The sequence below is a fragment of the Cololabis saira genome, chromosome 1 (assembly GCF_033807715.1).
Source record: "Cololabis saira isolate AMF1-May2022 chromosome 1, fColSai1.1, whole genome shotgun sequence".
Lineage (NCBI taxonomy): Eukaryota > Metazoa > Chordata > Actinopteri > Beloniformes > Belonidae > Cololabis > Cololabis saira.
This window is the reverse complement of record NC_084587.1, coordinates 26,267,517-26,293,267: the sequence shown is the minus strand read 5'-3', so window position 1 is coordinate 26,293,267 and position 25,751 is coordinate 26,267,517. Positions and strand designations below refer to the sequence as shown.

The following is a 25,751-nucleotide window of genomic DNA, read 5'->3' as shown; positions in this document are numbered from 1 at the left end:
AAAAATTATACGGGTTCCACATTCTGATTTTTATATGAATATAGGAGATATGGTGAAGAATGTGTTTCCTTAAATTGATTTGATAAACAAACTTAAATACGGTATACAGTCTTGGTCATGTGCTGTATCCTAGCTGACGGGATGAATGAGAACAGGAACGAAAGTATCAGAAGGACAACCCATGTGATATTGTGGAGAGAAAGTCAAAGAAGCCGGACTGAGAGTGTTTAGATATGCACAGAGGAAGGATAGTGAATACATCCGTGGATGATGATGGAGATGGGTGATTAATAAGACAAATGATGAATATGATTCTGATTATCCAATGAATTCTCTTAATACAAGCTTTTCTGGACCTTAGCCCAGTTTAAATGATTTCTGTTCTCATTATTTCTAGAACAATATTTTTTAGTTTTACCATTTGAAATTAAGTTTTCTGCATAGTATTTGAATATAAATAGAGTTCTTGAATTATTTGCAAGTCATATTCATTTTCAGTTTGGTCCATTATCTATCAGGCATCAGTTTGTCCATGCTGAATAAATATATTGAATACACTCAAAACAAAGTAGTGACACTGCCTGTTCCAAAGTCTCAGTGTGTTTTGGTGCAGCAATGCAAACACATGATTATTTTCATGGCGACTGGTGTAAATAGATTTTCCACTGAAGGAATCATGCAGCTAAAACCTGTACTGTAGCTGCTATATCAGCTTATAGATTTGTCGGCAGGTAGCCCGGATCTGTTTTCAAACTCTTTCATGCGAAACCTGTAATATCACAGGCTCAAACATTCAAGAAAAAGCAGCTCCCGTCTTTCACACATAACCTCCTACACACAAGCGTGTCTGTTGAAAAGAGATGACTGGTCTATCCAAAGCTTTCAATGGGTGAGGAGCAGTGAACCTGATCTGGACCACGTTTTGTCTCATCAACTTTATCTATGTTAGTATACATCTTTTATACATTAGTATACATTGCTCCATTTCAGGCTTGCAGGCTATAGTAAAAAGGAAATGAATACATACATTAATAAATTGTTATTTTCGAGAGGTGACATCAACAGAGGACTTATTTTATGATGAAAAAAAAACAATCAACGAAAATGTAAGACTTGCTTGAGCATGAGCCTCAAGTCACAAGTTAGATGGTTGGCACTTGGTCCAGAGTGGTGGAGCTCAACTTTTCAGAGACAACACCCAGACACTTCTTCTTAACAGGGAAGTAGGATTGTTGGCGTTTGTCTTCAGCCATCGGGCCTCTCGGACGACCACTCCTTCCTCATTCAGATGGCTGACCCCAAAAGCGACGCAGAGGTACCGGTGAGCTCGCGCGGCTCTCCAAACCTGGGTGTCCTACAGGACTGTCTCAGAAAATTTGAATATTGTGATAAAGTTCTTTATTTTCTGTAATGCAATTTAAAAAAAAAAAAAAAAAAAAAAAAAAAAAAAAAAAAAAAAATGTCATACATTCTGGATTCATTACAACTGAAATATTGCAAGCCTTTTATTATTTTAATATTGCTGATTATGGCTTACAGTTTAAGAGTAAGATTCCCATAATATTCATATTTTTTGAGATAGGATATTTGAGTTTTCTTAAGCTGTAAACCATGAATCACAAAATCACAATATTCTAATTTTCTGAGACAGTCCTGTTCATCGCGCGCTTCTTCAAGCAGCCGACCTTCTGCAGCCACTGCACTTCATCTGGTGAGTGCGCCTCTACGTGGAAAAGGACACGGGTGATTCACCTGCTGCTGCGCCCTGACACGGCAGGTTTCATTCCCTGCTATATCACTGTCAGCATCAAAACTGAGATGGCCATTCCCCACGGTCCTCAACAATTCCCCAGCACCACGGATGGAGGAATACTGCTGGAGAGGAGCAGCTTACTGCAGCTGCAGCTGTGTGTGCTGACCTCCACCACCATGTGTGATGGGATATATTTGGTACCTGTGTGTTTGTGCATTCCCCAAATTTGACATCTCCATTTTCTGTCTGTCTGCAGGGGCTTTGGGAAGCAGGGGTTCCAGTGCCAAGGTAAGAGTTGCGCCTCAACCCTAAATCCTTGTGTGTGTGTGTATGTATGTATGTATATATATATATATATATATATATATATATATATTACACAATAATGTGTTTATATATTTATATGTATGTATGTATGTATGTATTATAATTATAATAATCTTAAATATATCTCTCGGCTACCACTTTAAGACCTAGAAAAACAGCAAACTAGTCTTTAAATACTTAAAACTTTCAGATGAGTCACATGTCACTATGTAAACAAACTAATTTGTTTACAGCTGCATTTTACTGGAATAATTCTGAATTTAGATTTAAATGTTAATTTCAGTACTAAACTGTAACTCTAGCTTCAGTCTAATTTTTCTTTATTCTACCACTGCATTGTAGTTTATAATTTTTTTTCCTCTTAACTTTTCATGTTTGTACTGTGTAAAGCACCTTGAATTGCCTCGTTTCGGAAATGTGCTATACAAATAAACTTGCCCTTTCTTCTCTTACTCTATTACATCAAGAGTGTGCCATCCCTCTTTAAAGAGTATAAAGATTTAATGTTTGGTGTAGGTGAGTGAGCCTTATATAAAGTTGTATGAATGAGTGATGTGTGTTGAGACCTTCCACTTGAAGATGTCAGACTGTTTAACAGAACAGACAGCGAGTGATAAAGCTCTCCCACTCCACCTCCTCCAACCACACACTGATTAGAGCGGCGCATCAAACCAGCATCCCATCTAGTGGATATACTGAATATTGCTCATTAATCTTACACTACTGTGTATTTCGATGTAAATCAGGTTATATCCACATTTCTGCTCAAACATTTTGAGCTGTTTTGGATGGTTTTCCCGAACTATCCAAGACTTCTTGTATATCCTTCGGGAAACAAAAAGTACAATGTGAGGTCTGACTATTACCAGTTTGTTACTACGACTACCAGGCTACCAATTTGAGCACTCAATGTTTTTACTTGTGTAAGGCAGTATTCATCAGCTCAGTCTTTCAGACCATCTGGCTACTTCTACTCAGATTTAAATCAACGATACTACCAAGGCTTGGCAGTGACTAGCGCCAAGCACAAATTCCAAGACTGCAGAGATCCATGATTCCATTCTGCAACTATGCAGCCATTTCTCCTGTTTTTTATGAATTATTATTATCTATTATACCTATTATGGTGCATAAACTACACTGCATTACACTGCAAAACTCTGGCAAGATGCTGTGTGAAAGTAATAGACATCCTAGATGGCTGGAGAGCTCCCTCTGTCTGTTAGTCGTAGTTTTAAAAACGCCAGGGTGTCTGTATGTTGTCCATATTGTTTTGCCTTTAAAGTGCATTTATTGTTTTTGAATTAAATTAGCTGATGTATTTTTATCTTTTTTTTGGTCAGATTGCATGATAAACATCCTGTGTTGCCGTCTGTGTGTGACAGATCACACGGAAAGGTGAGCACGCATTCAGATATCAGCCCCACTAGTGAGCGCTCTCTGTTACTCTGTTCATTTTCACTTTTTATCTCTGTCAAACACATGCGCACACACAAAAAGTGGTCTATTAGCCGAAGACTAAAACCGGAAAGCCCATTAGTCGTTCAATGATCCAATGATTGACCCACATCTCTTCTGGTAAATGTGTCCATGTGCCGGCTCTCCCTCCCAGACAGCTGCGCATTGATTTTGTAAACAAATACTGGACCAAATGGTCAAAAGGTGTGTTATCATGGGATCTGTACTTCTTCTGGTACTTGTTTTTTAATTCAATATCTTTAACCCTTCACAGTCAAAGAGGCGAAGAACCTGGTGCCCATGGACCCAAATGGCCTGTCGGACCCGTACGTCAAGCTCAAGCTGATCCCGGACCCCAAGAGTGAGAGCAAGCAGAAGACGAAGACCATTAAATGTTGCCTCAACCCCACCTGGAACGAGACATTCACATTGTGAGACATTTTTCATCCTGGGTCATGTCATGAATAAGTTTTAGTTCAGCATCTTATTCTGAATTGTTGTATGGATCTTCTCTCAACCTTGTTTTCACTCTCATAAACACAAAACTAGCTGGAGCAGTGACCCCGTCCTCATTCTTTTCCCTGTTTCTGCTCATTGTTGTTGAGCTATTCTGGGTCACTGGGTCACTGTGAGATTATATATGATTTTTATTTTCACCTGTTTACAGAACAATATCATATGATTATGCCCTCCCCTGTCTTGTGATTTCCCAGTAAACTCACAAAGAATGTGACAAAGACCGCCGTCTGTCAGTGGAGATCTGGGACTGGGACTTGACCAGCAGGAATGACTTCATGGGATCACTGTCCTTCGGGATCTCAGAGCTACAGAAACAAGGGATAGATGGATGGTGAGATTCCAAGATAGAGGATAGTGCAGGGGTGTCCAAAGTGGGTCCTCGAGGGCCGCAGTCCTTGCATGTTTTAGTTGTTTCCCTGCATCAACACACCTGATTCAAATTAACGGTCGTCGCACCTTGTCATCAAAGTCTGGATAGTTCTGTTGATGACCAAGCTCCTTGTATCACGGTTTGATTAAAAAAAAGGGACACATCTAAAACATGCAGGACACCGGCCCTCGAGGACCGACTTTGGACACCCCTGGGATAGTGTATAGACAGACATGACAAAGGCAGGAGGTCGAGGAGGGTAACTTGTCGCAGTGGATAACCTTGAATTTGATGTGTTTCTATTCTCGGTTTCCAGCGAGATGGAAAAGATGGTAATTAGGCAGTAAGCCAATGGCAGTTTTCATTCTTTAAAATAATCCCTATCTATGAAGGGTTAGGGGTGGGGTGTCTACAACTAGTACTGTTATGGAAAAATACGAATCAAACTGTTGCCACTTCCTGTTCCTACACATTTTGTTTCTTTCCATCATGTCTTTTTTTTTAGGTTATTTATCATTTATCAGGCACGCAGACCAGAAAACAAAGTTTATATCTTACATATATGCCATTTCTTTGATTATAAATTGTAATTATGCTGTCTTGTCATCAACTAGTAGAATGCTTGGAAATGTGCTGGACTCACTACAGCATACTAAACATCACAAATATTTTTTTTAAAAGTACATTTATTTGTTGGTATGCTATTGAGGCATCACTTGTGTTCCTAAGATTATTCATTAGCTGAATGTAACACTTGTAAACATGCTGGACTGACAACAGCACAGTAAAAATCGCAAATGTCCAAGAGAAAAACAAGGTCAATGAATTTATTGTTATATGGTATAGGGGTGTTGCTTGGTTTCCTAAGATTATTCAATAGCGGAATTAAACCATAACAGTATTATGTAATAGTATTTTCATAATTAAAATATTGAATGTAATATGAACATTCATTTTAACATGAATATTTCTGACATTTCCCGTCATTTACTTTCAGCACAAAATATATACTATATTTCTGAGACTGTGCTGACATTACACTTGTTTTCATTACTTGGATGTGAACCACAACATAGAATTTGAAGTGTGTGATGCAGATGGACCAATAACTCTTTTTACAGAGAGAAATAAAAAAGGTTCTGCAACACTTTTAGTAGTTAAGATTTAGGGACTGTAGTGGAAAGGTTTTCATCCTTAGCCCAAAGAATATACCACTATACCTAACAATATAGATTGATATTTATACCATGCCTCATCTTGTTGTTAAAGTTTTTCTGACATTTGTATTTATATATCTCTGTCACTTTATTAAGAAAGAGACGGAAAAAGTTTTACTCCATATACAAAATAGTGTCCACAGTGTTGAGATTTTTCTTAAACTGAATCAAAATTGCAAAGACAGGTGTAAAAGGTAAAACATTTATTCTTTGTTGTGTTCTGTAATACTATACTTAGTCTTAATCAATAATTCAATTAAAAATCACTAATAAGGAAAAATACTCTAAATATGTGTTTTCTTGGTTTAGTGAACAAGCCGGGCTGGTCAGCAGCAGTGAAAGTGCTGTGTTTCCTTTTGAAAATGCAGGGTTCAATACTGAGGGGCTGAATGAGAGCTAAACATTGCTGAAAAAAACAGCAAAAAATTTAAGAAATTGCTGAAGTCAGGTGACAATGTGAAGAAAATGGTAGAACCTAGTTCAGACATTTGAAAACATCAAAATATGTTAAAAAAGTAAGAGGAGTTGAAGATCAGAGGAGGCATTGAAATGAGGAACGTCTGAAATGAAGATGTGATGGAGAGAGGAGCTAGAGAAATAAAGACAGGAAGATGAACTTGAAGAGAAAAACAACAACCTTAAGATAAGAACAGTTGAAGAGAAGAAGATGAAGAGAAGAGAAGATGAAAGTAGGATTGGCTGAACAAAATATGTTGTATGTTGGAAAATTTCTCAAAAAATCCTTAAAGTTAAACTGCTATTTTTCAGACCTTAAACAGCATCTTGTGACCTGTTTAAAGTTTGAACGGTCTCTCTAGTTGAAGGTATGCTGAAGTCGTGACCTCTCAAGTACAACAAAGTTTTTCAATGATGTCTGAAGGCTCTACAAAAGGAAACCATTACCAACACTGAATTTGTCATAAACTTAAAGGGTAATATTTAAAAAATAATAAAACCCTTTAAAAGCAGAATACAATGTTATGAGTTTAATGTCTTTTGAGTAGTTTGAAGTTTGAATGGTGTCTCTAGCTGAAAGTATACTGAAGTAATAAGGTCTGAAATAGGTGGATATTTTTCACGAATTTGGGATTACAAGGATTACGGAAATTGTGATGTTTCCCAGAATAAGATGGTACCCTGTTTATTAGAAGGTTTTAAAATGTCTTTAGTTGACAGAAGGGGAAATGTGAGCCACTCAAAACACAGAGTTGCACCTGAAAATATTTTTAAATAATGTAAACATCCCTTGTGTCCCACAGAATCCCAAACATGGGGAAGTAAATACTACTTCTAAAATAATTCAATTCAATTTCATTTATATAGCGTCTTTTACAATGCAAGTTGTCTGTAGCCGCTTTCCAGAGACCCAGAACATGATCCCTGAGGAATTATTACACAAGCAATAACAGGTAAATACTCCCTTAGTGGCAGAAAAACCTTAAGCCAAACAGTGGCAGGTAAAAATTCCCCTTTAGGAGGGAAGAAACCTTGAGCAGGACGTGGCTAATAAGGGGGGACCTTCCTGCCGAAGGCCAGCTGGGCAGGGCAGGAAAAGAGAGAACAGACAGAGAGAATGAAGAACAGAGAAAGGAGAGACACATGGTTAGTTCGTGAACTAAAGGGATGACCATATAAACAGATCTAGACAGCAGACACCGACGTGGTCAGAGTGTGGGACTACAGGTCAGGATGCACCTCCTGAAACTCTGGCTTGCAAACTTGCAGAGAAGAGAAAAGCAGGGAGCAGACAAGCACAACAGACTACAAGAACAATGGAGAACAATTATGATGAGGTACTTCTAATTAATAGGAGTGTTGATCTGAAGAAAAAAGGAGGAGGAGAAGAAGAGGAGAGAAGGAGGGCTGAGAGGCATCAGTCAGTGGATCATGTCCCCCTGCAGCGTAGGCCTATGGCAGCATATCTATGACGAGGCTATGTTTAAGACGAGCCTGCTCTAGTCTTGTCCTGTAGCTGCAGCTATGAGTACTGGCCCTAACAAACTAGAGTTTAGCAAATATCACTTTCTGCTTTCGGCAAAGGCCGAGGCTTTTCTTCTCCCACTCCCCTGCTGCTGCACTTTGTCTTGTCAATCTATCTGGAGCCTCTCCTTGTATATCCTTGTATATCCCCCTCCGAACATTTCTAAAATCATGGAATTGGTCAACTGGTCTCTCAACGCAATTGACCAAATTACTACCCAAGGGCTGGTATAAACTGAACAAGATTGGCACACTGTAGCAGACCTTCGTATTTCTGAAGAACATGAGCAAACTGGAATCTGTGGTTAACTGGTTTGCAACGACCTTTTCCAGGATTTTAGATACAAATGGAAGGTTGAAAATTGGTCCATAATTAGCTAAAATGTCTGGGTCAATAGAGGTTTTTTTTTTAAGTTGTAATTACTGCAACTTTAAAAGTTTAAGGATAGGTTGATATGCTCCAGTATTGTCATACCAATGAAAGAAAAAACAATTTTGAGTACTCGTGTTGGGATGGAGTCTAACAGACGCGTGGATGATTTCGCTCTATTGACAACTGGGGGCAGCTCAGGGAGGTCTACAAGAACGACACAGTCTAGAGTCAATTCAGAGCCTAAGGAAGTTTCTAAAGCTGAAGAAATGCCCACAGGACTCGGGCCTAAATTTAAAAAAAAAACACACATTAAGGCAATAACAAATTCAGCCTACTATCAAGGATAAAAAAAACGGATGTCTCAGTATGACCTTGAAAAACTTGTCTACTTAAAAAGTCAGACAACTGCAGCTCATTCAGAACTCTGCTGCTGGAGTTTGTTTTTTTTGTTTTTTATTTAGGATCCCTATTAGCATTAGCCACAGCATTAGCTATTCTTCCTGGGGTCCGACATACACACAACACACAAATTAACACATAATACATACAGACATACATTACACATAACAAAACAAAACAATAATAGACACAACTCCCTTAATCACAATCTATACAGAGGATAACCACATCACCATCATTCTCAGACATGCATACATAGAAATGAAATCAAATAAAACACCTATATAACCAATGCCTGCCTGGAATGACCTTATCTAAAATTATTTGACCACTTTTCACCTTATTACAATAGGGTTTACACTACCTATAATTATATTTCAACCTTCACTTTGTTCCCTCTAAGTGACAAATCATCATTCATAAAATTTTAAAAGATATTGTTTTAACTGAAACTTAAACCAATCTTTGCTACCTGCATGTGAAATATAAACTGGTATAGAGTTCCAGCCAACCATGGCTCTGTAAAAAAAAGTTCTCTGAATCATACCTGTTCTCACCCTCGGTAGTATGAACCTGCTTTCTGATGTCATTCTAGTATTGTAACCATGGTGAGCAAAATGATGATGGAATCTGTCATACAGTTGTTTCGGAGAGCGTGTCACCAGTATATTTCTCAGAAAACTTAACATAACATACGTAGACCTTTGTCTTACAGATAACCAGCCTAGTTTTTTGTGCATGCTGGACACATTAGATCTATAAGGACATGATAAAGCACAACGTGCAGCTTTATTTTGTGCCACTTGTAATTTCTTTATATTTTTAACTAAAATATATTAGACCAAACTACAAAACAATAATCTAGTTGCGACAAAACCAAAGCATTCAAAACCTGTCTCCTTACATCTAGAGATACAAATTTTGAGATTCTTCTCACTAGTGACACGCTTCTTCCCATTTTGCAAACTACAGAATCAATTTGTTTAGACCATAACAAATTATGATCTAAAATTACACCCAAAACCTTTGTCTCATAGACCTGTTCAACAGAAATATTATTTACATTCAATTTCAATATTAGTTCAGGTTTAAACTGATATTTAGAACAAAGCAATATTGATTTTGTTTTGCCAACATTAATAATTAATTTATTGTAACCTTTTTTGGTCCTCACTAAGACCAAAAAAGTGGACCACATCAGTCCAGCTGAGGTCTTTACACTGGCTTCCTGTCCATCAGAGGATAGACTTTAACGTTTTGATGCTGGTCTATAAAGCTCTGAATGGTCTAGGACCAAAATACATCACTGACCTTCCGAGCCAGAGTCAGAACCAAACATGAAGAAGCTGCATTCAGCTTCTATGCTCCGCATGTCTGGAACAAGCAGCCTTTGACTAGCTGAAACAATCAGTGTATTTCAGTCCAGGTTGAGGACACACCTATTTTCAGCTGCCTTTGAATAAAGCTCCAAATGTGCACTGTTACTGTTAAGCTTACATTTCAAAACTTGATCATATTTTAACTACTGGTTTTATTGTTTTTTATTGTTCTTTTTTCTTTTTGTTTAAATTTCAAATCTTGCTTTTTATTTCTCCTATGTGATGATTTAATGTCACTGTAAAGCACCCTGAATCACCTTGTTGCTGAATTGGGCGATACAAATAAAGTATCAAAGCAAAGTTAGCACAGACTCAGTCAATTGGAGAAATTCGCTGTTATGAATTACTTGCTTCTATATTTTTACTTGTTATTTTGGGTAAGTTGGTTCACAACTGATGAGAAGAGCTGCATGGAGTTCAGTATCACCAACCATCTGCTATATTCATGGCAGTCATAACTTCTCATCTTCAAGGTGTAATGCAGTTAGACCACAAAACATTTATCAGGCAGCAGGACGAGAATGGTGTCACTAGAGGTGCAATGGCAGATTTATTTTTAATTATGCTATCAACATAAAAAGTGAAGTTTTTTCCCTTTGCATCAATTAGGTTTTTTTCCTACTGCAGTGACAGATGTGTTATCAGAGGCTGGATACATTTTAAGATAATATTTATTAAGATAGCACAATTGCGGTGTATTCTGTTCAGTTTGAGTCAAAACCCCACAATAATGTCATAATTTTTCACACCATTGTGATGTTTTTAAAACATTTTGTTAGTCTCTAATGCAATCAATTAAATGTTTAGCTCCTGGAGGACAGCTGTTCTCAGTACCAAGATATTAACATACTTAATATGATTTCAAGAAATGTACAGAGAATCAGATTTCTAAGAATGTGATAAATCAAATCAGCAAGTCTCCCACTGCTTTGCGGAAGCTGGGGGAAAATGTTTATTTGGTTGTGCGACAGAGCTGATTAGGTTAACAAAGAATAACAACATGCAAGTGGATCAGGAAATATTGCTCCTGTACTGAGATTATATCTGTTGTTACTGCCTGAAGAGGCAAATAAAAGATTTTCTATTAACATCATTTTTTTTTTCTCCTGACCAAATTTATTGGATTCAATCAGGATGATTGGTAAATATTCAAATTTGCACATAGCACTTACATATAGTTTTTACTGTTTCTGAAGCCTTTTGAAACCTGGTTTAGATGATTCTGACATGGAAAATCAGCAGCATTAAATATGCCTGCCTTTATAATCTGTGGTAGTGATCTTGGTAAGATGTAGGCAACTTTGACAAGGACTTCACACAGATGCAGGTGGAGCTAACACCAACAGACAAGGGCTTCATGAAGCTGGACCAGAACGAGTTTCAAGGCTTGTCTTAAAACCCTAACTTTATCATACAGGTGTGATGGGATCCCACCAGGAAGATGCAACCACCATATCTACAAAAACAAGCAAGGAAAGAAGAAAAGTCCAGCAGATGGCTAGTCTTGCTACAGATACATATGACTATAGATAAAATTATCGTGATTGGTCATAAATATGTAATATACCAATATAAAGTCTTATACATGCAGTCGACTATATTATATACATTCATAATGTGTGTGTGTGTGTGTGTGTGTGTGTATATATATATATATATATATAGGAAATTAATGGATAGCTGGCAAAATAACAAACAAATAACATCTGAAACAGTTAATTTCTCTCCACTTTACATACAATATGTTTTTAAGTGTTTTAAGAAGGGGCAGCTTCATTATCAAGCTGCAAAGTTTAAGTAACCCAACTTTTTTGAATTGCAAGCATAAAGTAAAAAAAAAAAAAGATTTATTTTGATTAATAAAATGATGCTGGAAATGCAAAACAAACAGCATCTCAGCGTCATAGTTTCTATAGTGAAATAAAAGTCAGGTAAAATATTAAAATCACATTTCTACAGTTCCTGCCCATATTTTTTTTAAATTTTGAGTTGTACTTTAAAATCCCCATAGAGGTGTCAGAAGACTGGTGGGATGGACTGAATATAGTCCATATTAATGCTTGCTGTCACAAACTTAGACATTAACAAAATCCCCCTGTCACAAGGCGTGGTGTTGAGGACCCAAACGCAAGGAGAGAGAGGGAGGCTGGAGGCAGGAGTTCTCAAAAAACAGAAGGATTTATTCCACAAAAAAGCCAAACTAAAATGCTGCAGAGCAGGATCAAAAACAACTCACGTATACAGGGATCGAAAACCAGGAGTACATGGAGGGAACAAACAGTACGGACCGACAGGCAACAAAGGAATGACAAGACCAGATATACACAGGGGATAACGAGACACGACGAGACACAGGTGCAGACACAATCAGGGCAAAGGGGAAACAGGAGGGACAGAACTAAAACTCAAACTGGGGGGAAGTGTCAAACCCTGACAGTACCCCCCCCTCAAGGGACAGATCCCAGATGTCCCAACAGTCCACACCCAGGGCGGGCAGAGGGGGCCCAGGCCCCACACGGCCAAAGTTCTGGGGGCCGTCCTCGAGGCCGGGCAGACCGGCGAGAGAGTTCCGGAGGACGCCGACGGGGCCGGGCCAACCGGAGAGTCATTTTGGGGGCCCAACACCGGAACCAGACTCGGGGCCAGGCACACCGGCCAGAGGGCCGTTTTCGGGGCTGGGCAGATCCATCCGGGACCGCCTCAGGAACCGAGATGGGCGGCGGGACCGCCTCAGGAACCGAGATGGGCGGCGGGACCGCCTCAGGAACCGAGATGGGCGGCGGGACCGCCTCAGGAACAGGGGCAGACAGGATGCGGGGCGCCGGAACAGGGGCAGACAGGATGCGGGGCGCCGGAACAGGGGCAGACAGGATGCGGGGCGCCGGAACAGGGGCAGACAGGATGCGGGGCGCCGGAACAGGGGCAGACAGGCTGCGGGGCGCCGGAACAGGGGCAGACAGGCTGCGGGGCGCCGGAACAGGGGCAGACAGGCTGCGGGGCGCCGGAACAGGGGCAGACAGGCTGCGGGGCGCCGGAACAGGGGCAGACAGGCTGCGGGGCGCCGGAACAGGGGCAGACAGGATGCGGGGCGCCGGAACAGGGGCAGACAGGATGCGGGGCGCCGGAACAGGGGCAGACAGGATGCGGGGCGCCGGAACAGGGGCAGACAGGCTGCGGGGCGCCGGAACAGGGGCAGACAGGATGCGGGGAGCCGGAACAGGGGCAGACAGGATGCGGGGCGCCGGAACAGGGGCAGACAGGCTGCGGGGCGCCGGAACAGGGGCAGACAGGATGCGGGGCGCCGGAACAGGGGCAGACAGGCTGCGGGGCGCCGGAACAGGGGCAGACAGGATGCGGGGAGCCGGAACAGGGGCAGACAGGATGCGGGGAGCCGGCGTCGGGGGGCAGAGGATCCCCGGAGCTGCCCGAGTGGGGACCCGGGTCCGTGGCGCTGGCTGCGGGGGTACCTGGGTCCGAGGCGCAGGCTGCGGGGGTACCTGGGTCCGAGGCGCAGGCTGCGGGGGTACCCGGGTCCGAGGCGCAGGCTGTGGGGGGTCCGGGACCATCACCGGAGCAGGGGCCGATGCACTCTTTCCTGCTGGGTCCATGCTGGTCGGTCCGTTCTGTCACAAGGCGTGGTGTTGAGGACCCAAACGCAAGGAGAGAGAGGGAGGCTGGAGGCAGGAGTTCTCAAAAAACAGAAGGATTTATTCCACAAAAAAGCCAAACTAAAATGCTGCAGAGCAGGATCAAAAACAACTCACGTATACAGGGATCGAAAACCAGGAGTACATGGAGGGAACAAACAGTACGGACCGACAGGCAACAAAGGAATGACAAGACCAGATATACACAGGGGATAACGAGACACGACGAGACACAGGTGCAGACACAATCAGGGCAAAGGGGAAACAGGAGGGACAGAACTAAAACTCAAACTGGGGGGAAGTGTCAAACCCTGACACCCCCAAAATGTTATAACTAACATTCGCTTTGGGTTTCTTCTATTGTATATTTATTGTTGAGCTGCTATGAAGAATTTAACTATATGCTACATAAAAGGCACAGAGGTCTGTTTTTCCTTTTTTTTTTTTTACTTTGGAGGACATTGAAATATAATTTAAACACATCTGGGGACTAGTTTGAATGTGGAATGATCACAGTAACTTTGCTGCAGTATAGGGACATTTAAGTTTTGTTTTGGGTTAAAAACATTTTTTTTTTTTTAAATAGTGCAACCAGGGGCGAAAATCCCGTTTCATAGTTGGGGGGGACAATAAACCTTTTAGCCTTCCTTTAATGCAGCATTTTGACATTTTCAACTCTATCTCGCAAACAGGCAGAAGACCTTTCTTAGAGTAATACAAAACAATGGTATTAGGTGGAAGGTGGCAATAATACAGCACATCTGACATAATACACTGCAAAAACCCAAAATCTTAACAAGAATATTTGTCTTATTTCTAGTTAAAATGTCTCATTTTTAGTTAAAAAAAAATCTCATTACACTTCAAACAAGACTCACCACTGGAAAAAAACAACAATTTTCACCTGTTTCAAGTAGATTTTCACTTAAAATAAGTAGAAAAATCTGCCAGTGGAACAAGATTGTTTTGCTTATAAGATAAATCTTGTCGCACTGGCAGATTTTTCTACTTACTTCAAGTGAAAATTTACTTGAAACAGGTGAAAATTGTCAAATAACAAGTTATTTTTTCTGGCGATGACTCTTGTTTTAAGTGTAATGAGATTTTACTGTTTATTATTATTTTCGATTTTGGTTTTGGTCACAAATTTTCATTTTGGTGCATCACTACTAAATACTACTGCATTGTTCCAAAATTATTAATTCTGTCTCAAATTATTCTAGGGGGGGGCAGCTTTACTAATGGGGGGGACTTGTCCCCCCTGTCCCCCCCGGGATTTTCGCCCCTGAGTGCAACACTTCGTAAGCAGCGCCTTTACGTTTATCTCCCGTGTCCGTGTTGCTCTCCATGGTGCTGAACTGGAGGACTAGTCGGATATGGACAGCTCTATGGTTCCGCATTAAATCGACGCAAAGCCTACGCCGTAGGCTCTGCGTTGGTGTAACGCGGAACCATAAATCAGCCTTAAGGTCTGACCCACTGTAGCAGGCGGGGTTATCGTGGCACACAGTGTCAAGCTACAGCAGACTAGAACGTGTCCAAACAACTGCGGCTGGTGGAGTTTTCTTCGACTTTCTTCTTGCTTTCTCCTCTGTCCATCGTTCTTCTGACAAAACAGCAAACCCACAGTGTGCGCCTCCTCCATATTTTTGGTCAAAGTTTGATGCGGGTAATGCGCGCCTCATCCAGCCTTATGACTTTTGCACAGACATCAGAGGATAATGCGCTTAAACGATGTGCTTTATTCAGCCGACTGGAACCACACCTGCGAAGATAAGACGCCCGGGATAACTTCTCCGCACTTTTTAAATCCCACAAGTGTCCGTCTTTGGTGGACTCCTCGGTTGTGAGGGGGAAGCGGAGGCCGATATGAGGGTGTGTAACCGGGGGGTGCTGATGCTTCTCACGACGGCAGGGGCTTTCTGCGCGTTCAGCCTCATGACCATCGCTGTGGGCACGGACTACTGGCTGTACTCCCCCGGGATGTGCCGCTCCAAGAACCCCAACGACAACGAGACCGTCCACAAGAACGAGGAGGTCCTCACCCACTCTGGTCTGTGGAGAACCTGCTGCACCGAGGGTAAACTCCCACTGGCTGTTATGGAGCTTTTTCATTCATTTATTCACAAGTTCAAAAGTTAAAAGGTATCATTATTAGATTGGTGTGTGTGCTCAGAATACTCACTAGACGCTTTTTAAAGTAGTTATAACAGAAAAATATTGATATATACATCCAGTGACTTAAAAAAATGCATTCATCTATATGTTTAATATTTATTTTAAATAAAGGCTAATGGTTAATATATCAATAAAGCCCCTAATAAATATTTAATACAATGCATGGTCTCACTCCAGCTGATAGTGTTTATTGAGAGTATTTAATGTATAGAGATATATAGAATATATAGAAACTTTACAAAATACCAGACAAACTGTCAAAAAAGTCATGAAAATAACATTTCAATTAAACTTACTGTAAATGTATATATATATATATATATATATATATATATATATATATATATATATATATATATATATATAAATGCTGTGGTCACAAGGTGTAAAGTGTACAAGGCAAGAAGTTTAACTTTACAGCGATGTCAATGTGGAAATGTCCAAGTACGGTATGTGCCCAAGCACAGCTTTAGTTACTACCCTTACAGAAACAGTTTTTAAAAATTGTTTTTAACGTGCAGCTTTTTAAAAAAATGCAGAAAAATACTTTTGTTAAACACAGAAAGGTTTGTGGGGAACTGTTCCCTTTAATGCAACTTACTTCCTGTTTCAGATGCATTCAGGGCAATATTCATTAGAATCCATTCTTGAAGTGGAATAGAGCAGAGATTAACTCCTGGATCTGCGATGGGTGAAGAAACATTTTAAATTATTAGTTAGCTTTAAATGACACCGCATCTTCCCATTTTTCCATATCATTTGTTTGCTTTGCTAATATTCAAAATACATTTTTAAAAAGATATTCTGGCCTCTTCTTTTTCTCTATTGCTCTTCACTTTTAAATCTCTGTTCCTCTCAGCCCCTCCCTCTGCTTCTGCCTGACTCTATTCCCAAATGGTTTAATGGAGAGCTAACAAACCATGCAGGACATCAATGCTCCATCAATCCTCGTGTTTATGTATGTGTGTGTCAGTTTGATTCACTAAAAGCTACAAACAGACAAACAGAGCAATCTGCAACTGCCCCTGTTTCAGGGCTGTTTATGTAATGAATAACTTCATTAGTGTGGAAAGACTGATGCTTACATGATTGTATATATAAATGACTGCATACACTTTTTTCCATATTGTTTCTTTGTTTATTTATTTATGTTTATTTGATTTTATTTTGCATGTGGCTGTGTATAAAACTCAACCATACAAGTGTAAGTGTCATACAACTGTCTTTCACAGTTGAAAACACATAAACCCGGCAACTTGAATAGTAACTAGAAATGTGGAAATATTAAGCAATTATTCAAGAGAAATTCATATGATTTTGGATAGTGAGAAAAACAAACCCTGTGTCTTCCTGTAAAATCTGAATTTAGGTTTTCCTATGCATTTATTGCAGACTGACACACAATGGTCAACTTGAAGCAACTGAATCCGCTTTGTTTTGGTAGCCATGACAACAGAGTCACACATTCAATAATGCTCAATCAGTGCGACACACATGGACGTACCCATCAATATATTTCTACGTGTGCAAAAGTTGAGCGGCAGAGTAGGGGCTACTAATAGCAGGAGCATGGGTGCAGCTGATCTTTGATTTTTCTTTGGTAAACACTAAAATATGTCAGAGTAGAGTGTGCATCAGAAACAGCTGTTAGTGAACAGTTTGACCTGGAAAAGAGTTGTATAAAAGTGCAATGAAGTGAGAAAGTATACTATAAACAAGTTCCCAATTGCAGATATTTAATAGTTTGATGAAAACTAAAAAAATGAATATAGGCAGATTTTCATTACATCTCAAGATTAGAGCTCTTAATCAGTTAAGGGGACATATGATCAGTCTGTCCTTTAAAGCCCTTTCCCCTCTTTGGGGGGACTGCAAAATCAAAAGCCTTGTTACTTTGTTTCATTTCATTCATTTCATTTACCGTATTGATTCATTCCAGGCTTGTCAAAACCATAACAACATTAACACTAATATGAATCTATGTCTATGTATGAATATACAAATAGATATACATACACACATGCATACACACACATTTGAACATGTAGAATTCCTTGTAAATACATTTATATAAATAAATGAGTCTATTTTAACTGGATGTTCACAAAATAAATAAATCTATAAAATAAATCTATACCCACTGTACACACAACTATCTATATATACATACCTATATACATGCACATGCATAACAATACACATAACACATATTGTAAATCTTGTTTAACATGTCTGAAAGGGGTAAGAAGAAGTAAAACGTATTTAATCATACCCCTTCTCCAATATTCTGTTATTATAGAATATTGATATCCATCCGGTTTTCTGAGTCTTGTAATTTTATTGAAAAAAACCCCAACAAAAACAAACAAACATATATGCATATAAAGTAATGAAAGTAATTTAATATTAGTTTAATGTAACATTTTAGTGTTGTAATGCTAAATGTTAACATTTTAAATTGACATTCAGATAGACTTTCACATCCAATTACACACTGATAATCTGATCCACATTCAAGTTCAGGTAGGTCTGAAAACATCAGTAAATCATTCAGGTGTTCAGGGAAATCTTACAGACCCTCTCAGAGTAGAACTGTATTAAGGTATACTTGAGGTAAAGAATACAAAAAGTGTGTACTAGTAAAACACATAAGATATTACTATGCAGTTATGTTTGTGTTCGGAGGATTTACTTTCTGTTAAGCTCCAGTAGTGCAGTGTGGCGGTGACATTTTCTCACTATCAACACCTAGTGTTTAGTCAAGTCAAATTTATTTCTATAGCACATTTAGACAAACCTCAGTTGGCCAATATGCTGAAAAGTCTAAAAGAATGGATTGGTGAATAGGTTAGGAAGAATAGAGCTGCATCATAACAATGTATACCCTCAAGTGTGGGTATAAATGGTCCTGATGTTACAGTCAGCTCGTGAAGTGACTCATGTATCCAGCATATTCAGCCCCTTTATCAGCCTTCCCATGTTCCGCTCAACTTAAACTTCAAATGATGCTGTATTCATTACACTTCAGAAATGGATAGGCCAAAATATTGTTTTTTCTTCTTTTTGGTTTGCTATTAAAAGAAGATTTTCATCAGCATTGAAAGGTCACCTAACGGACATTAGGTTATTATGTTACACTAATACTTTTTCCATTGTTTAAGATTGCCATGTTAAAAAACAGTTTTCCTATTGGTGTTCCTTAGAGGGTACATATGACAAAAATGAGAGCTTTACTTTTGAAACGTGTGGTACAAAGCTGGAACACCAGTTTCAAAAGAGCCAAACCTAATGACAGAGGTAATGGGGTGGGGTGGAGTTGAATTGAGTATTCACTTTATCCCCTCAAACCAGCTGATAAGAACGGAGATGTAAAGACGTAGTTTTGTCCACAAAAAATCAAAGATCATTTTACAAATAACTAATTAAATTTAAAGGAAAGTGTGGAAAAAGAAATCGTGGCATGTCCAGATATATACAATCAACTGCAAATCTTCTGAGCAGAGCCAGTCAGGGAGGTACTATTGTGATAGCTTGCAGTCTGACAACAAGTGCTCTTTAGAGATGTCGATCACTTAGGAAAATACAGCTGACTGATGTACTTCCTGTACAACTTTTGATAACATTATTGTAGGGTGGTGGTGGCGTATTTTAACTGCATAATTGTTTAGGATAAATACTTCATTCAGTTGTCTCCAATGCCAGCAGAAATGATTATAATGCTGTTCTGACATAACAAGGTAAGCTTAGAGTAGGACTTTATCAAAACCACGTAAAACATAAACAATATAATGCCTCAGTTTGTAGACATCACCTTTCACTTAATCCAATGTATATAAAGAGATTCTCAAATGTACTGGATCACAAATAAACTGGTTGCCTTTGTTTGTGTGCAGGGATATTTCGAGGTGTTTGCAAAGATATTGATCACTTCCCAGATGATGCAGACTATGAGCAGGATGCTGCAGAATATTTACTACGTGAGTTACAAACATATATAATGCAACATGCAACAGCAGGATCGGATAGATATAGTAAAGATCTCAGTAACAGAAATCTTTAATCAATAACATTCTCCCTGCCCTCATCTCTTCAGGAGCAGTACGGGCCTCCAGCCTCTTCCCCATACTCAGTGTGGGACTATTATTTCTCGGTGGTGTCTGTGTAGCTGCCAGTGAGTTTTATAAGTCACGCTACAATGTCATCCTCACCGCTGGTATTCTCTTTGTCTCTGCAGGTCAGACACAAACACACCCACTAATTTCAACAATGCCTATAGTTTCCTTAAAAATACAAGGCGAAAGTACAAGTCTCTTAGTTCTTTCAAAGTGTAGGAACATAACATTGGTACCGGTAATTGTTAGTTAAAGTTGCTTTTGTTATTAGTGTTCTCTTACATTTAATAAACTGCTTTATAGCAATTGTTAGTTTTATAGTTTTGTGTGTGTGTTGTGTGTGTGTGTGTGTGTGTGTGTGTGTGTGTGTGTGTGTGTGTGTGTGTGTGTGTGTGTGTGTGTGTGTGTGTGTGTGTGTGTGTGTGTGTGTGTGTGTTTGGTTGGGTAGCTGTCAGCATTTCAGTTTTGAGAATTAGTCTTTAGTTCTTTTACAGTTTGCACTGTCTTTTGAGAAGCTCAACAGTCAATTGAAATGTAAACTGATCATCTTTATTTCCATAAACCCCCCCTCAGGTCTCAGTAACATCATTGGCATCATTGTGTACATATCAGCCAACTCAGGAGACCCCAGCCAGAGTGACAACAAGAAGAGCTACTCCTACGGTTGGTCCTTTTATTTTGGAGCTCTGTCTTTTGTGCTGGCTGAGGTAGTTGGAGTCCTGGCAGTTCACGTGTTCATTGAGAAACACAGACAGCTGCGCACTAAAGGACGGCCTTCGCTCATGAAGCCTCCAATCTCCCGCAGCTCATCTTATTACCGCAACCGTTACTACCACAACCGCAGCCGCCGCTACAGTTACAAGAGCAACCACAGTGAGTCAAACACCTATCAAGTCCCCCTGGTGCGTGATCGAGACCCCATCTCTCCTGAATCCAAACTGGGCATTATGGCAGGTTTGCCTACACCAATGACAATGGACTCAGAGTTCATGCTGTACACCCTAACCTCACCTCTGAAAGACGGAAACATTAACATGGCTATGGATGATTTAACAACTGCAGCTGCTCACAACAACACAGAGATGCTGCCAGGAAACTGCGCTTCCAGCAGACGGACCACACCTGTCTGAAAGGAGCAGAACTGCAGCATTGACATAAAGGAGGATGAGAACATCAGTGAGAAAACAGAAATGCTCTCAGTGTGTAGGTTTCAAACCATTGTTCTGTTTGACTTGATATTGTCAAACTCAGAGAAAAATAAAAGTGAACAAAAACACAGTTTTGAGATACAATATTTTTCTTATTTGTTTGTTATTCTGCTGAGTTTCTGTAAATATATCTGTAATCTGCATGCAAATGAATGTGGAATGTAAAGGAATCATGCCGAGAAACAGAAAGGAGGAGCTGTCCATGGTAATAAGAATTACAAAGAAATTAAAGACACTACTTTTACACCTGATGTGGTCCTAAATTTCTATCCCATCCTTTTTATAATGCATTAAACATCCTGAGAATGAATACCCCATTAAATATACTAGAGCCCACCATATCTATGTCACACTGTCTACATTTTTGTGTGTAAGTGTGAATGAATACACAACTATGCATATATGCCATTAGGATTTTGTCACTCTGTCTCTGTTTAAATCATATAGATATTTTATATAAACATTGAAATTAATTTTGTTTCTTTAGGTCGTGTTGCTCCTTTGTGTTGCTCAGAACATCTCAAGGTGTCTCTGTCCGTCATAGCAACTTTTCAGGAGTCTGTCCTTGCTTGGATGGGCAAACAAAGCAAAATTCTGAGCCACATCAGTTTGTCAAAAATAATTTACTCCCTGTACTGAAAGAATATCAAGATGTTCCTGTGCGTGACTGTACATGCATAAACTGTATTACAGACAATGACTGGGCCAGACAGACAACTAAAACAGACATGCTGTACATCATCAAAACAGCAGACAGAGAGAGAATCCTGAAACGTTACCATGGCAGCAACAGCATTCAGGAGCACATTCAAGGTTGTTGTGATCAATAGAATCACACAAGAAATTACATGACAACAGCATCATGCACACTGAAGTTAAACTTTTTAAAGTCAATAAAAGACTTCACTGATTTACTGCTTCACTGTGTTTTTTTGGCAATACAAGGAAGCCAACAAATGTGATCTGAGTCCAGGTCGCTGCACTTGATACAATTTTATAGAAGTTCCTCATAAAATCCTGGTATTCAGTTTAGGATCTTAATCATTTGTCCAGAATACATCTTAAGCAAGTATAAATCATATTACTATTGCTGGTCAACTTGGACTGTCAAGTACTTGAAAGTATAGGTGTTACAATGTTCAAGTCTAAAAGATGTTTTGAGATACAAACAGGTACAGTAAATACAGATCAAGTACACATTATAGGGGTCCTTTACTGATGAAATAATTGAAAATATGCGGACGACGTCATTTTATACTTAACTAAATTATAAAAGAACTCTTCCAGCTCTAGTGACTAATATTAATGATTATAGTACAGTATCTTAGTATAAATTGAATATGCAAAAATGTGAATCGATTAGCTTAGGAGAACCTATAGAGCTAAAAAATGGATTCCCATGGAAATGGGATAGAGAGAAAATTAAATATTTAGGCGTAGAAATACCTAGGAGTATAGAACAATTATATAAGTGTAACTATGATAAACTTGAAATAAGAATCAAACAGGATCTAAATAGATGGAGTTTAGTCCCTTTGTCGTTATTTGGAAAGATTGGTACTATCAGGATGAATATACTTCCTAGACTTTTATTCCTATTTAAGAAATTACCCCTATATGTTAGTCCAGTTACGTTTAGATTTTGGGATCGAATGTTAATTAAATGTATATGGAACAGTAAAAATCCAAGGGTTAAAATGAAAGCACTTAAATTGGCCAAAAGATTTGGGGGGCTGGCTCTCCCAAATTTGCAGAATTATTATTATGCAGCCCAAATACAGGCATTACAAACATTACTAAATGATGATATAAAAGCAAAATGGAGGTCTATAGAACTGTTTCAAAGCAGAGAGATGGGGAAACTTCTGCCATTCTTAGCAAAAACAAGCAAACAAAAAATAGACAATAAATGATTTCAAAATACACTTACTGCTTGGAATAAAGTAAGGAGAGACCTAAAGATCCAAAATGATCTGTTAGTATTGAGAGAAATAGGTAAAGATCCTGACTTTAGACCGAACAAGGAAGTGGGTGTATTTAAAATTTGGAACAAAAAAGGATTGAGTATATTCGGACAGTTAATAGATAAAAAAGGTATCGTGGAATTTACATTATTACAACAAGAATATGGTCTGTCATCCTCTCATTTATTCGGTTATTTACAAGTTAGAAGTTATCTGGAAAACAGTGATATACAGAAGAAAACAATTAGAAACTTTCATCCTTTGATTCGATTTTTAGTCAAGAATTATATGAATGTTAAACATCATATCTCTGTACTATGTAATATCTTAGAAAGTGATGACGAACCAGAAGAACTGAGACAAAAAAAAAAGATGGCAACAAGAACTTGATCTTATTTTATCTAAACCCGATTGGGAGGATACAATCTTATCCTCAAATAAAACAACTGCATCTCTGTTTTGGCGAGAATATGCATGGAAGATTCAGATGAGATATTTTTTAACACCTGTCCACCAAGCTACATTCCAGCAATCAGCAACATCAAAATGTTGGCGGTATTGTGGTGAAAACCATGCTGATTATAGTCACATCTTCTGGTCCTGTCCTATTTTGAAAACGTATTGGTCAAGTATTATAAGAAATCTGTTGTATTTTGAAATTGGACTTCAATATCGATTATGAGTTTGCTTTGTTAGAGAAAATGCCAAAAGAGATAGTTAAAACTGAAAATAAGTACCTTATAAGAATTTTAAGAATAACAGCTCTTAAAGGTATTGTGACATCATTTTTAAAATGCTTTTAACACTATTAAAAGTCTTGGCCAACATCCCTCAAATGTGTCTAAAAGGTTTTAACAAGAAAAACTTTACTCTAGTACTCCATTCCTGGCTTTTTATTACAGCGTTTTTTTGCGCCGTGAAAAACGCTTCCTCTTCCCCCTTTCCTGTCAATCATTGCCCCGCTCCTCCTCCAAACCTCCTCCTCCAACCAACTGCTACACACTTCTGCCGGCGTCTCCACACCATGGGCTCCACACACACGCGCGCACACCACAAACACCCACACACACAGCCCAGACAGGGCGACTACAGCCCGGGGATGAAGTCCGTGCGCACACCGAACCGGACTTCTAACAGCGGCGTCATAGAGTTAAGCCGGGAGCGACAGGCGAAGCATGCACGGAAAAGCAGCACGGCGGCAGTCCACCGCAAACAATCATAAAAATAAAGGCATGCAAGCAGCAGTGTCCCCTACTCCCCTTATCTTAAGTCCAGTCAGTGGCCGCGGGTCTTTTTAGCAGTTGTCCTCCGGTGATGACAACAGAAGAGGCTCTAAACAGCTCCGTGTTAAGCCTGATTTATGGTTCCGCGTTAAATCGACGCAGAGCCTACGCCGTAGGGTTCAGCGTACAGTGCGCGTCGCCGCGTAACCCTACGCCGTAGGCTCTGCGTCGGTGTAACGCGGAACCATAAATCAGCCTTTATGGTGCGCTGGAGAGGAGAGGAGGCAGGGAGCTGGGTGGAGGGGGCGGTGATTTAGCGGATCCATACGTAACGATCCGCCAGCAAACCAGATGAGCCATTTTTGCACAGTTATGCGGAAAATCCCAGAAAGCACACAATACACTGAATGTTAAAAGTTCGTTGTTTTTTGGGTGTAATTGATGTCAAGACAACCAACAAAACACAAAAAATCAAGAAAAATGTGTTTTTCATGTCACAATCCCTTTAAACTCATAACAAAAAATATTTTTTTCCTTTTTGTGTATATGTTGAGGTTGGTGTCTGTCTTATGTCTATATGTATTTTAGTTGTTTTTTTATTATTGTTATACTGAATGTCACTATGGTGTGGCACATTATGGAAAAATAAAGTATAAAAAAAAAGAAATAATTGAAAATATGTATAATTTGAATAATTGCGTAACCCATACATTTGGAGTTATAAAACCAAAAATACTACTGGTGGCTCAAATGTAATGACTTGATATGAAATTTGATTTAAACAAACACTCATTTATATATTTTTTATTATCATTTAATTTCAACAGCAGATTAACTTTTGGCAGTGCTTTAAAATGCTCCTTAGACCTAAAGGAGGAATTACACATAAGAGTGATATTCTCAGTGGTTTCAACAGTACAAAACACTAGCTTAAACTATTTTTATTCATCCTGGAATTTGTGGGTCACCATTAAGAGGAGTTGATGCTGGCAAGCAAAGTTCTTTCACAAACACATTGAACATACAACTTTACACAGCCAACTGCCTGTAAAATAAATTGTAGATGACATCCATCTGAGCACATGTGGGAACACAGGAAGTAATACTTGGAAACTTCCATAGCAAGTGAGTCAATATATTGCTGACACCTGCTGCTGTATACTTTTCCCTGCTTGCCTGCTTCCATCCATTAACGTCCACAGATTCAAGGTCGGGTCATGGGAGAAGCAGCCCAAGCAGAGGGGCGTAGGACATGCATCTTAAGCTGTACATACAACAACCAGATGCATGTCCAATTCAGAGGACCCAGGAAACCGAGGACCTCACCTGGAGCTGCAACACTTCCTGCCTGGTCAGGATGGCCAACCAGCAACTCTACTTCCTCCAAAAGCTGCAGCGTGCTGGAATCATTGTTTATTTACTGTACATTTGTTATTTACTGTTGCTACTTTTAAATCTGGGTACAGTTAGCGAAATAACTGGAGTCAAATTCCTTGTCGGGCAATGTTCAAACTTGGCCAATAAAGCTGATTCTGAAATATTGTAGATTCATGTTTGAAAACACGTGATGTAGGGTTTATTGTTTTTCTCTTTGCTTTTGTGTATGTGATATGTCATTTTTTCATTATTATTATTATTATTATT

At 39.3% G+C, this 25,751-nt stretch overlaps 1 protein-coding gene across 1 annotated transcript; it reads left to right on the top strand.

Annotated features, from left to right (window-relative positions):
• The first annotated feature begins 15,154 nt into the window (after positions 1–15,154).
• On the top strand, positions 15,155–21,388 carry cacng3a (calcium channel, voltage-dependent, gamma subunit 3a). Its single transcript, XM_061731011.1, has 4 exons — positions 15,155–15,502; positions 19,494–19,577; positions 19,694–19,834; positions 20,286–21,388. Exons 1-4 carry the CDS (start codon positions 15,292–15,294, stop codon positions 20,840–20,842), a joined length of 993 nt encoding a protein of 330 aa, XP_061586995.1. The 5' UTR covers positions 15,155–15,291; the 3' UTR covers positions 20,843–21,388.
• Positions 21,389–25,751: the final 4,363 nt, after the last annotated feature.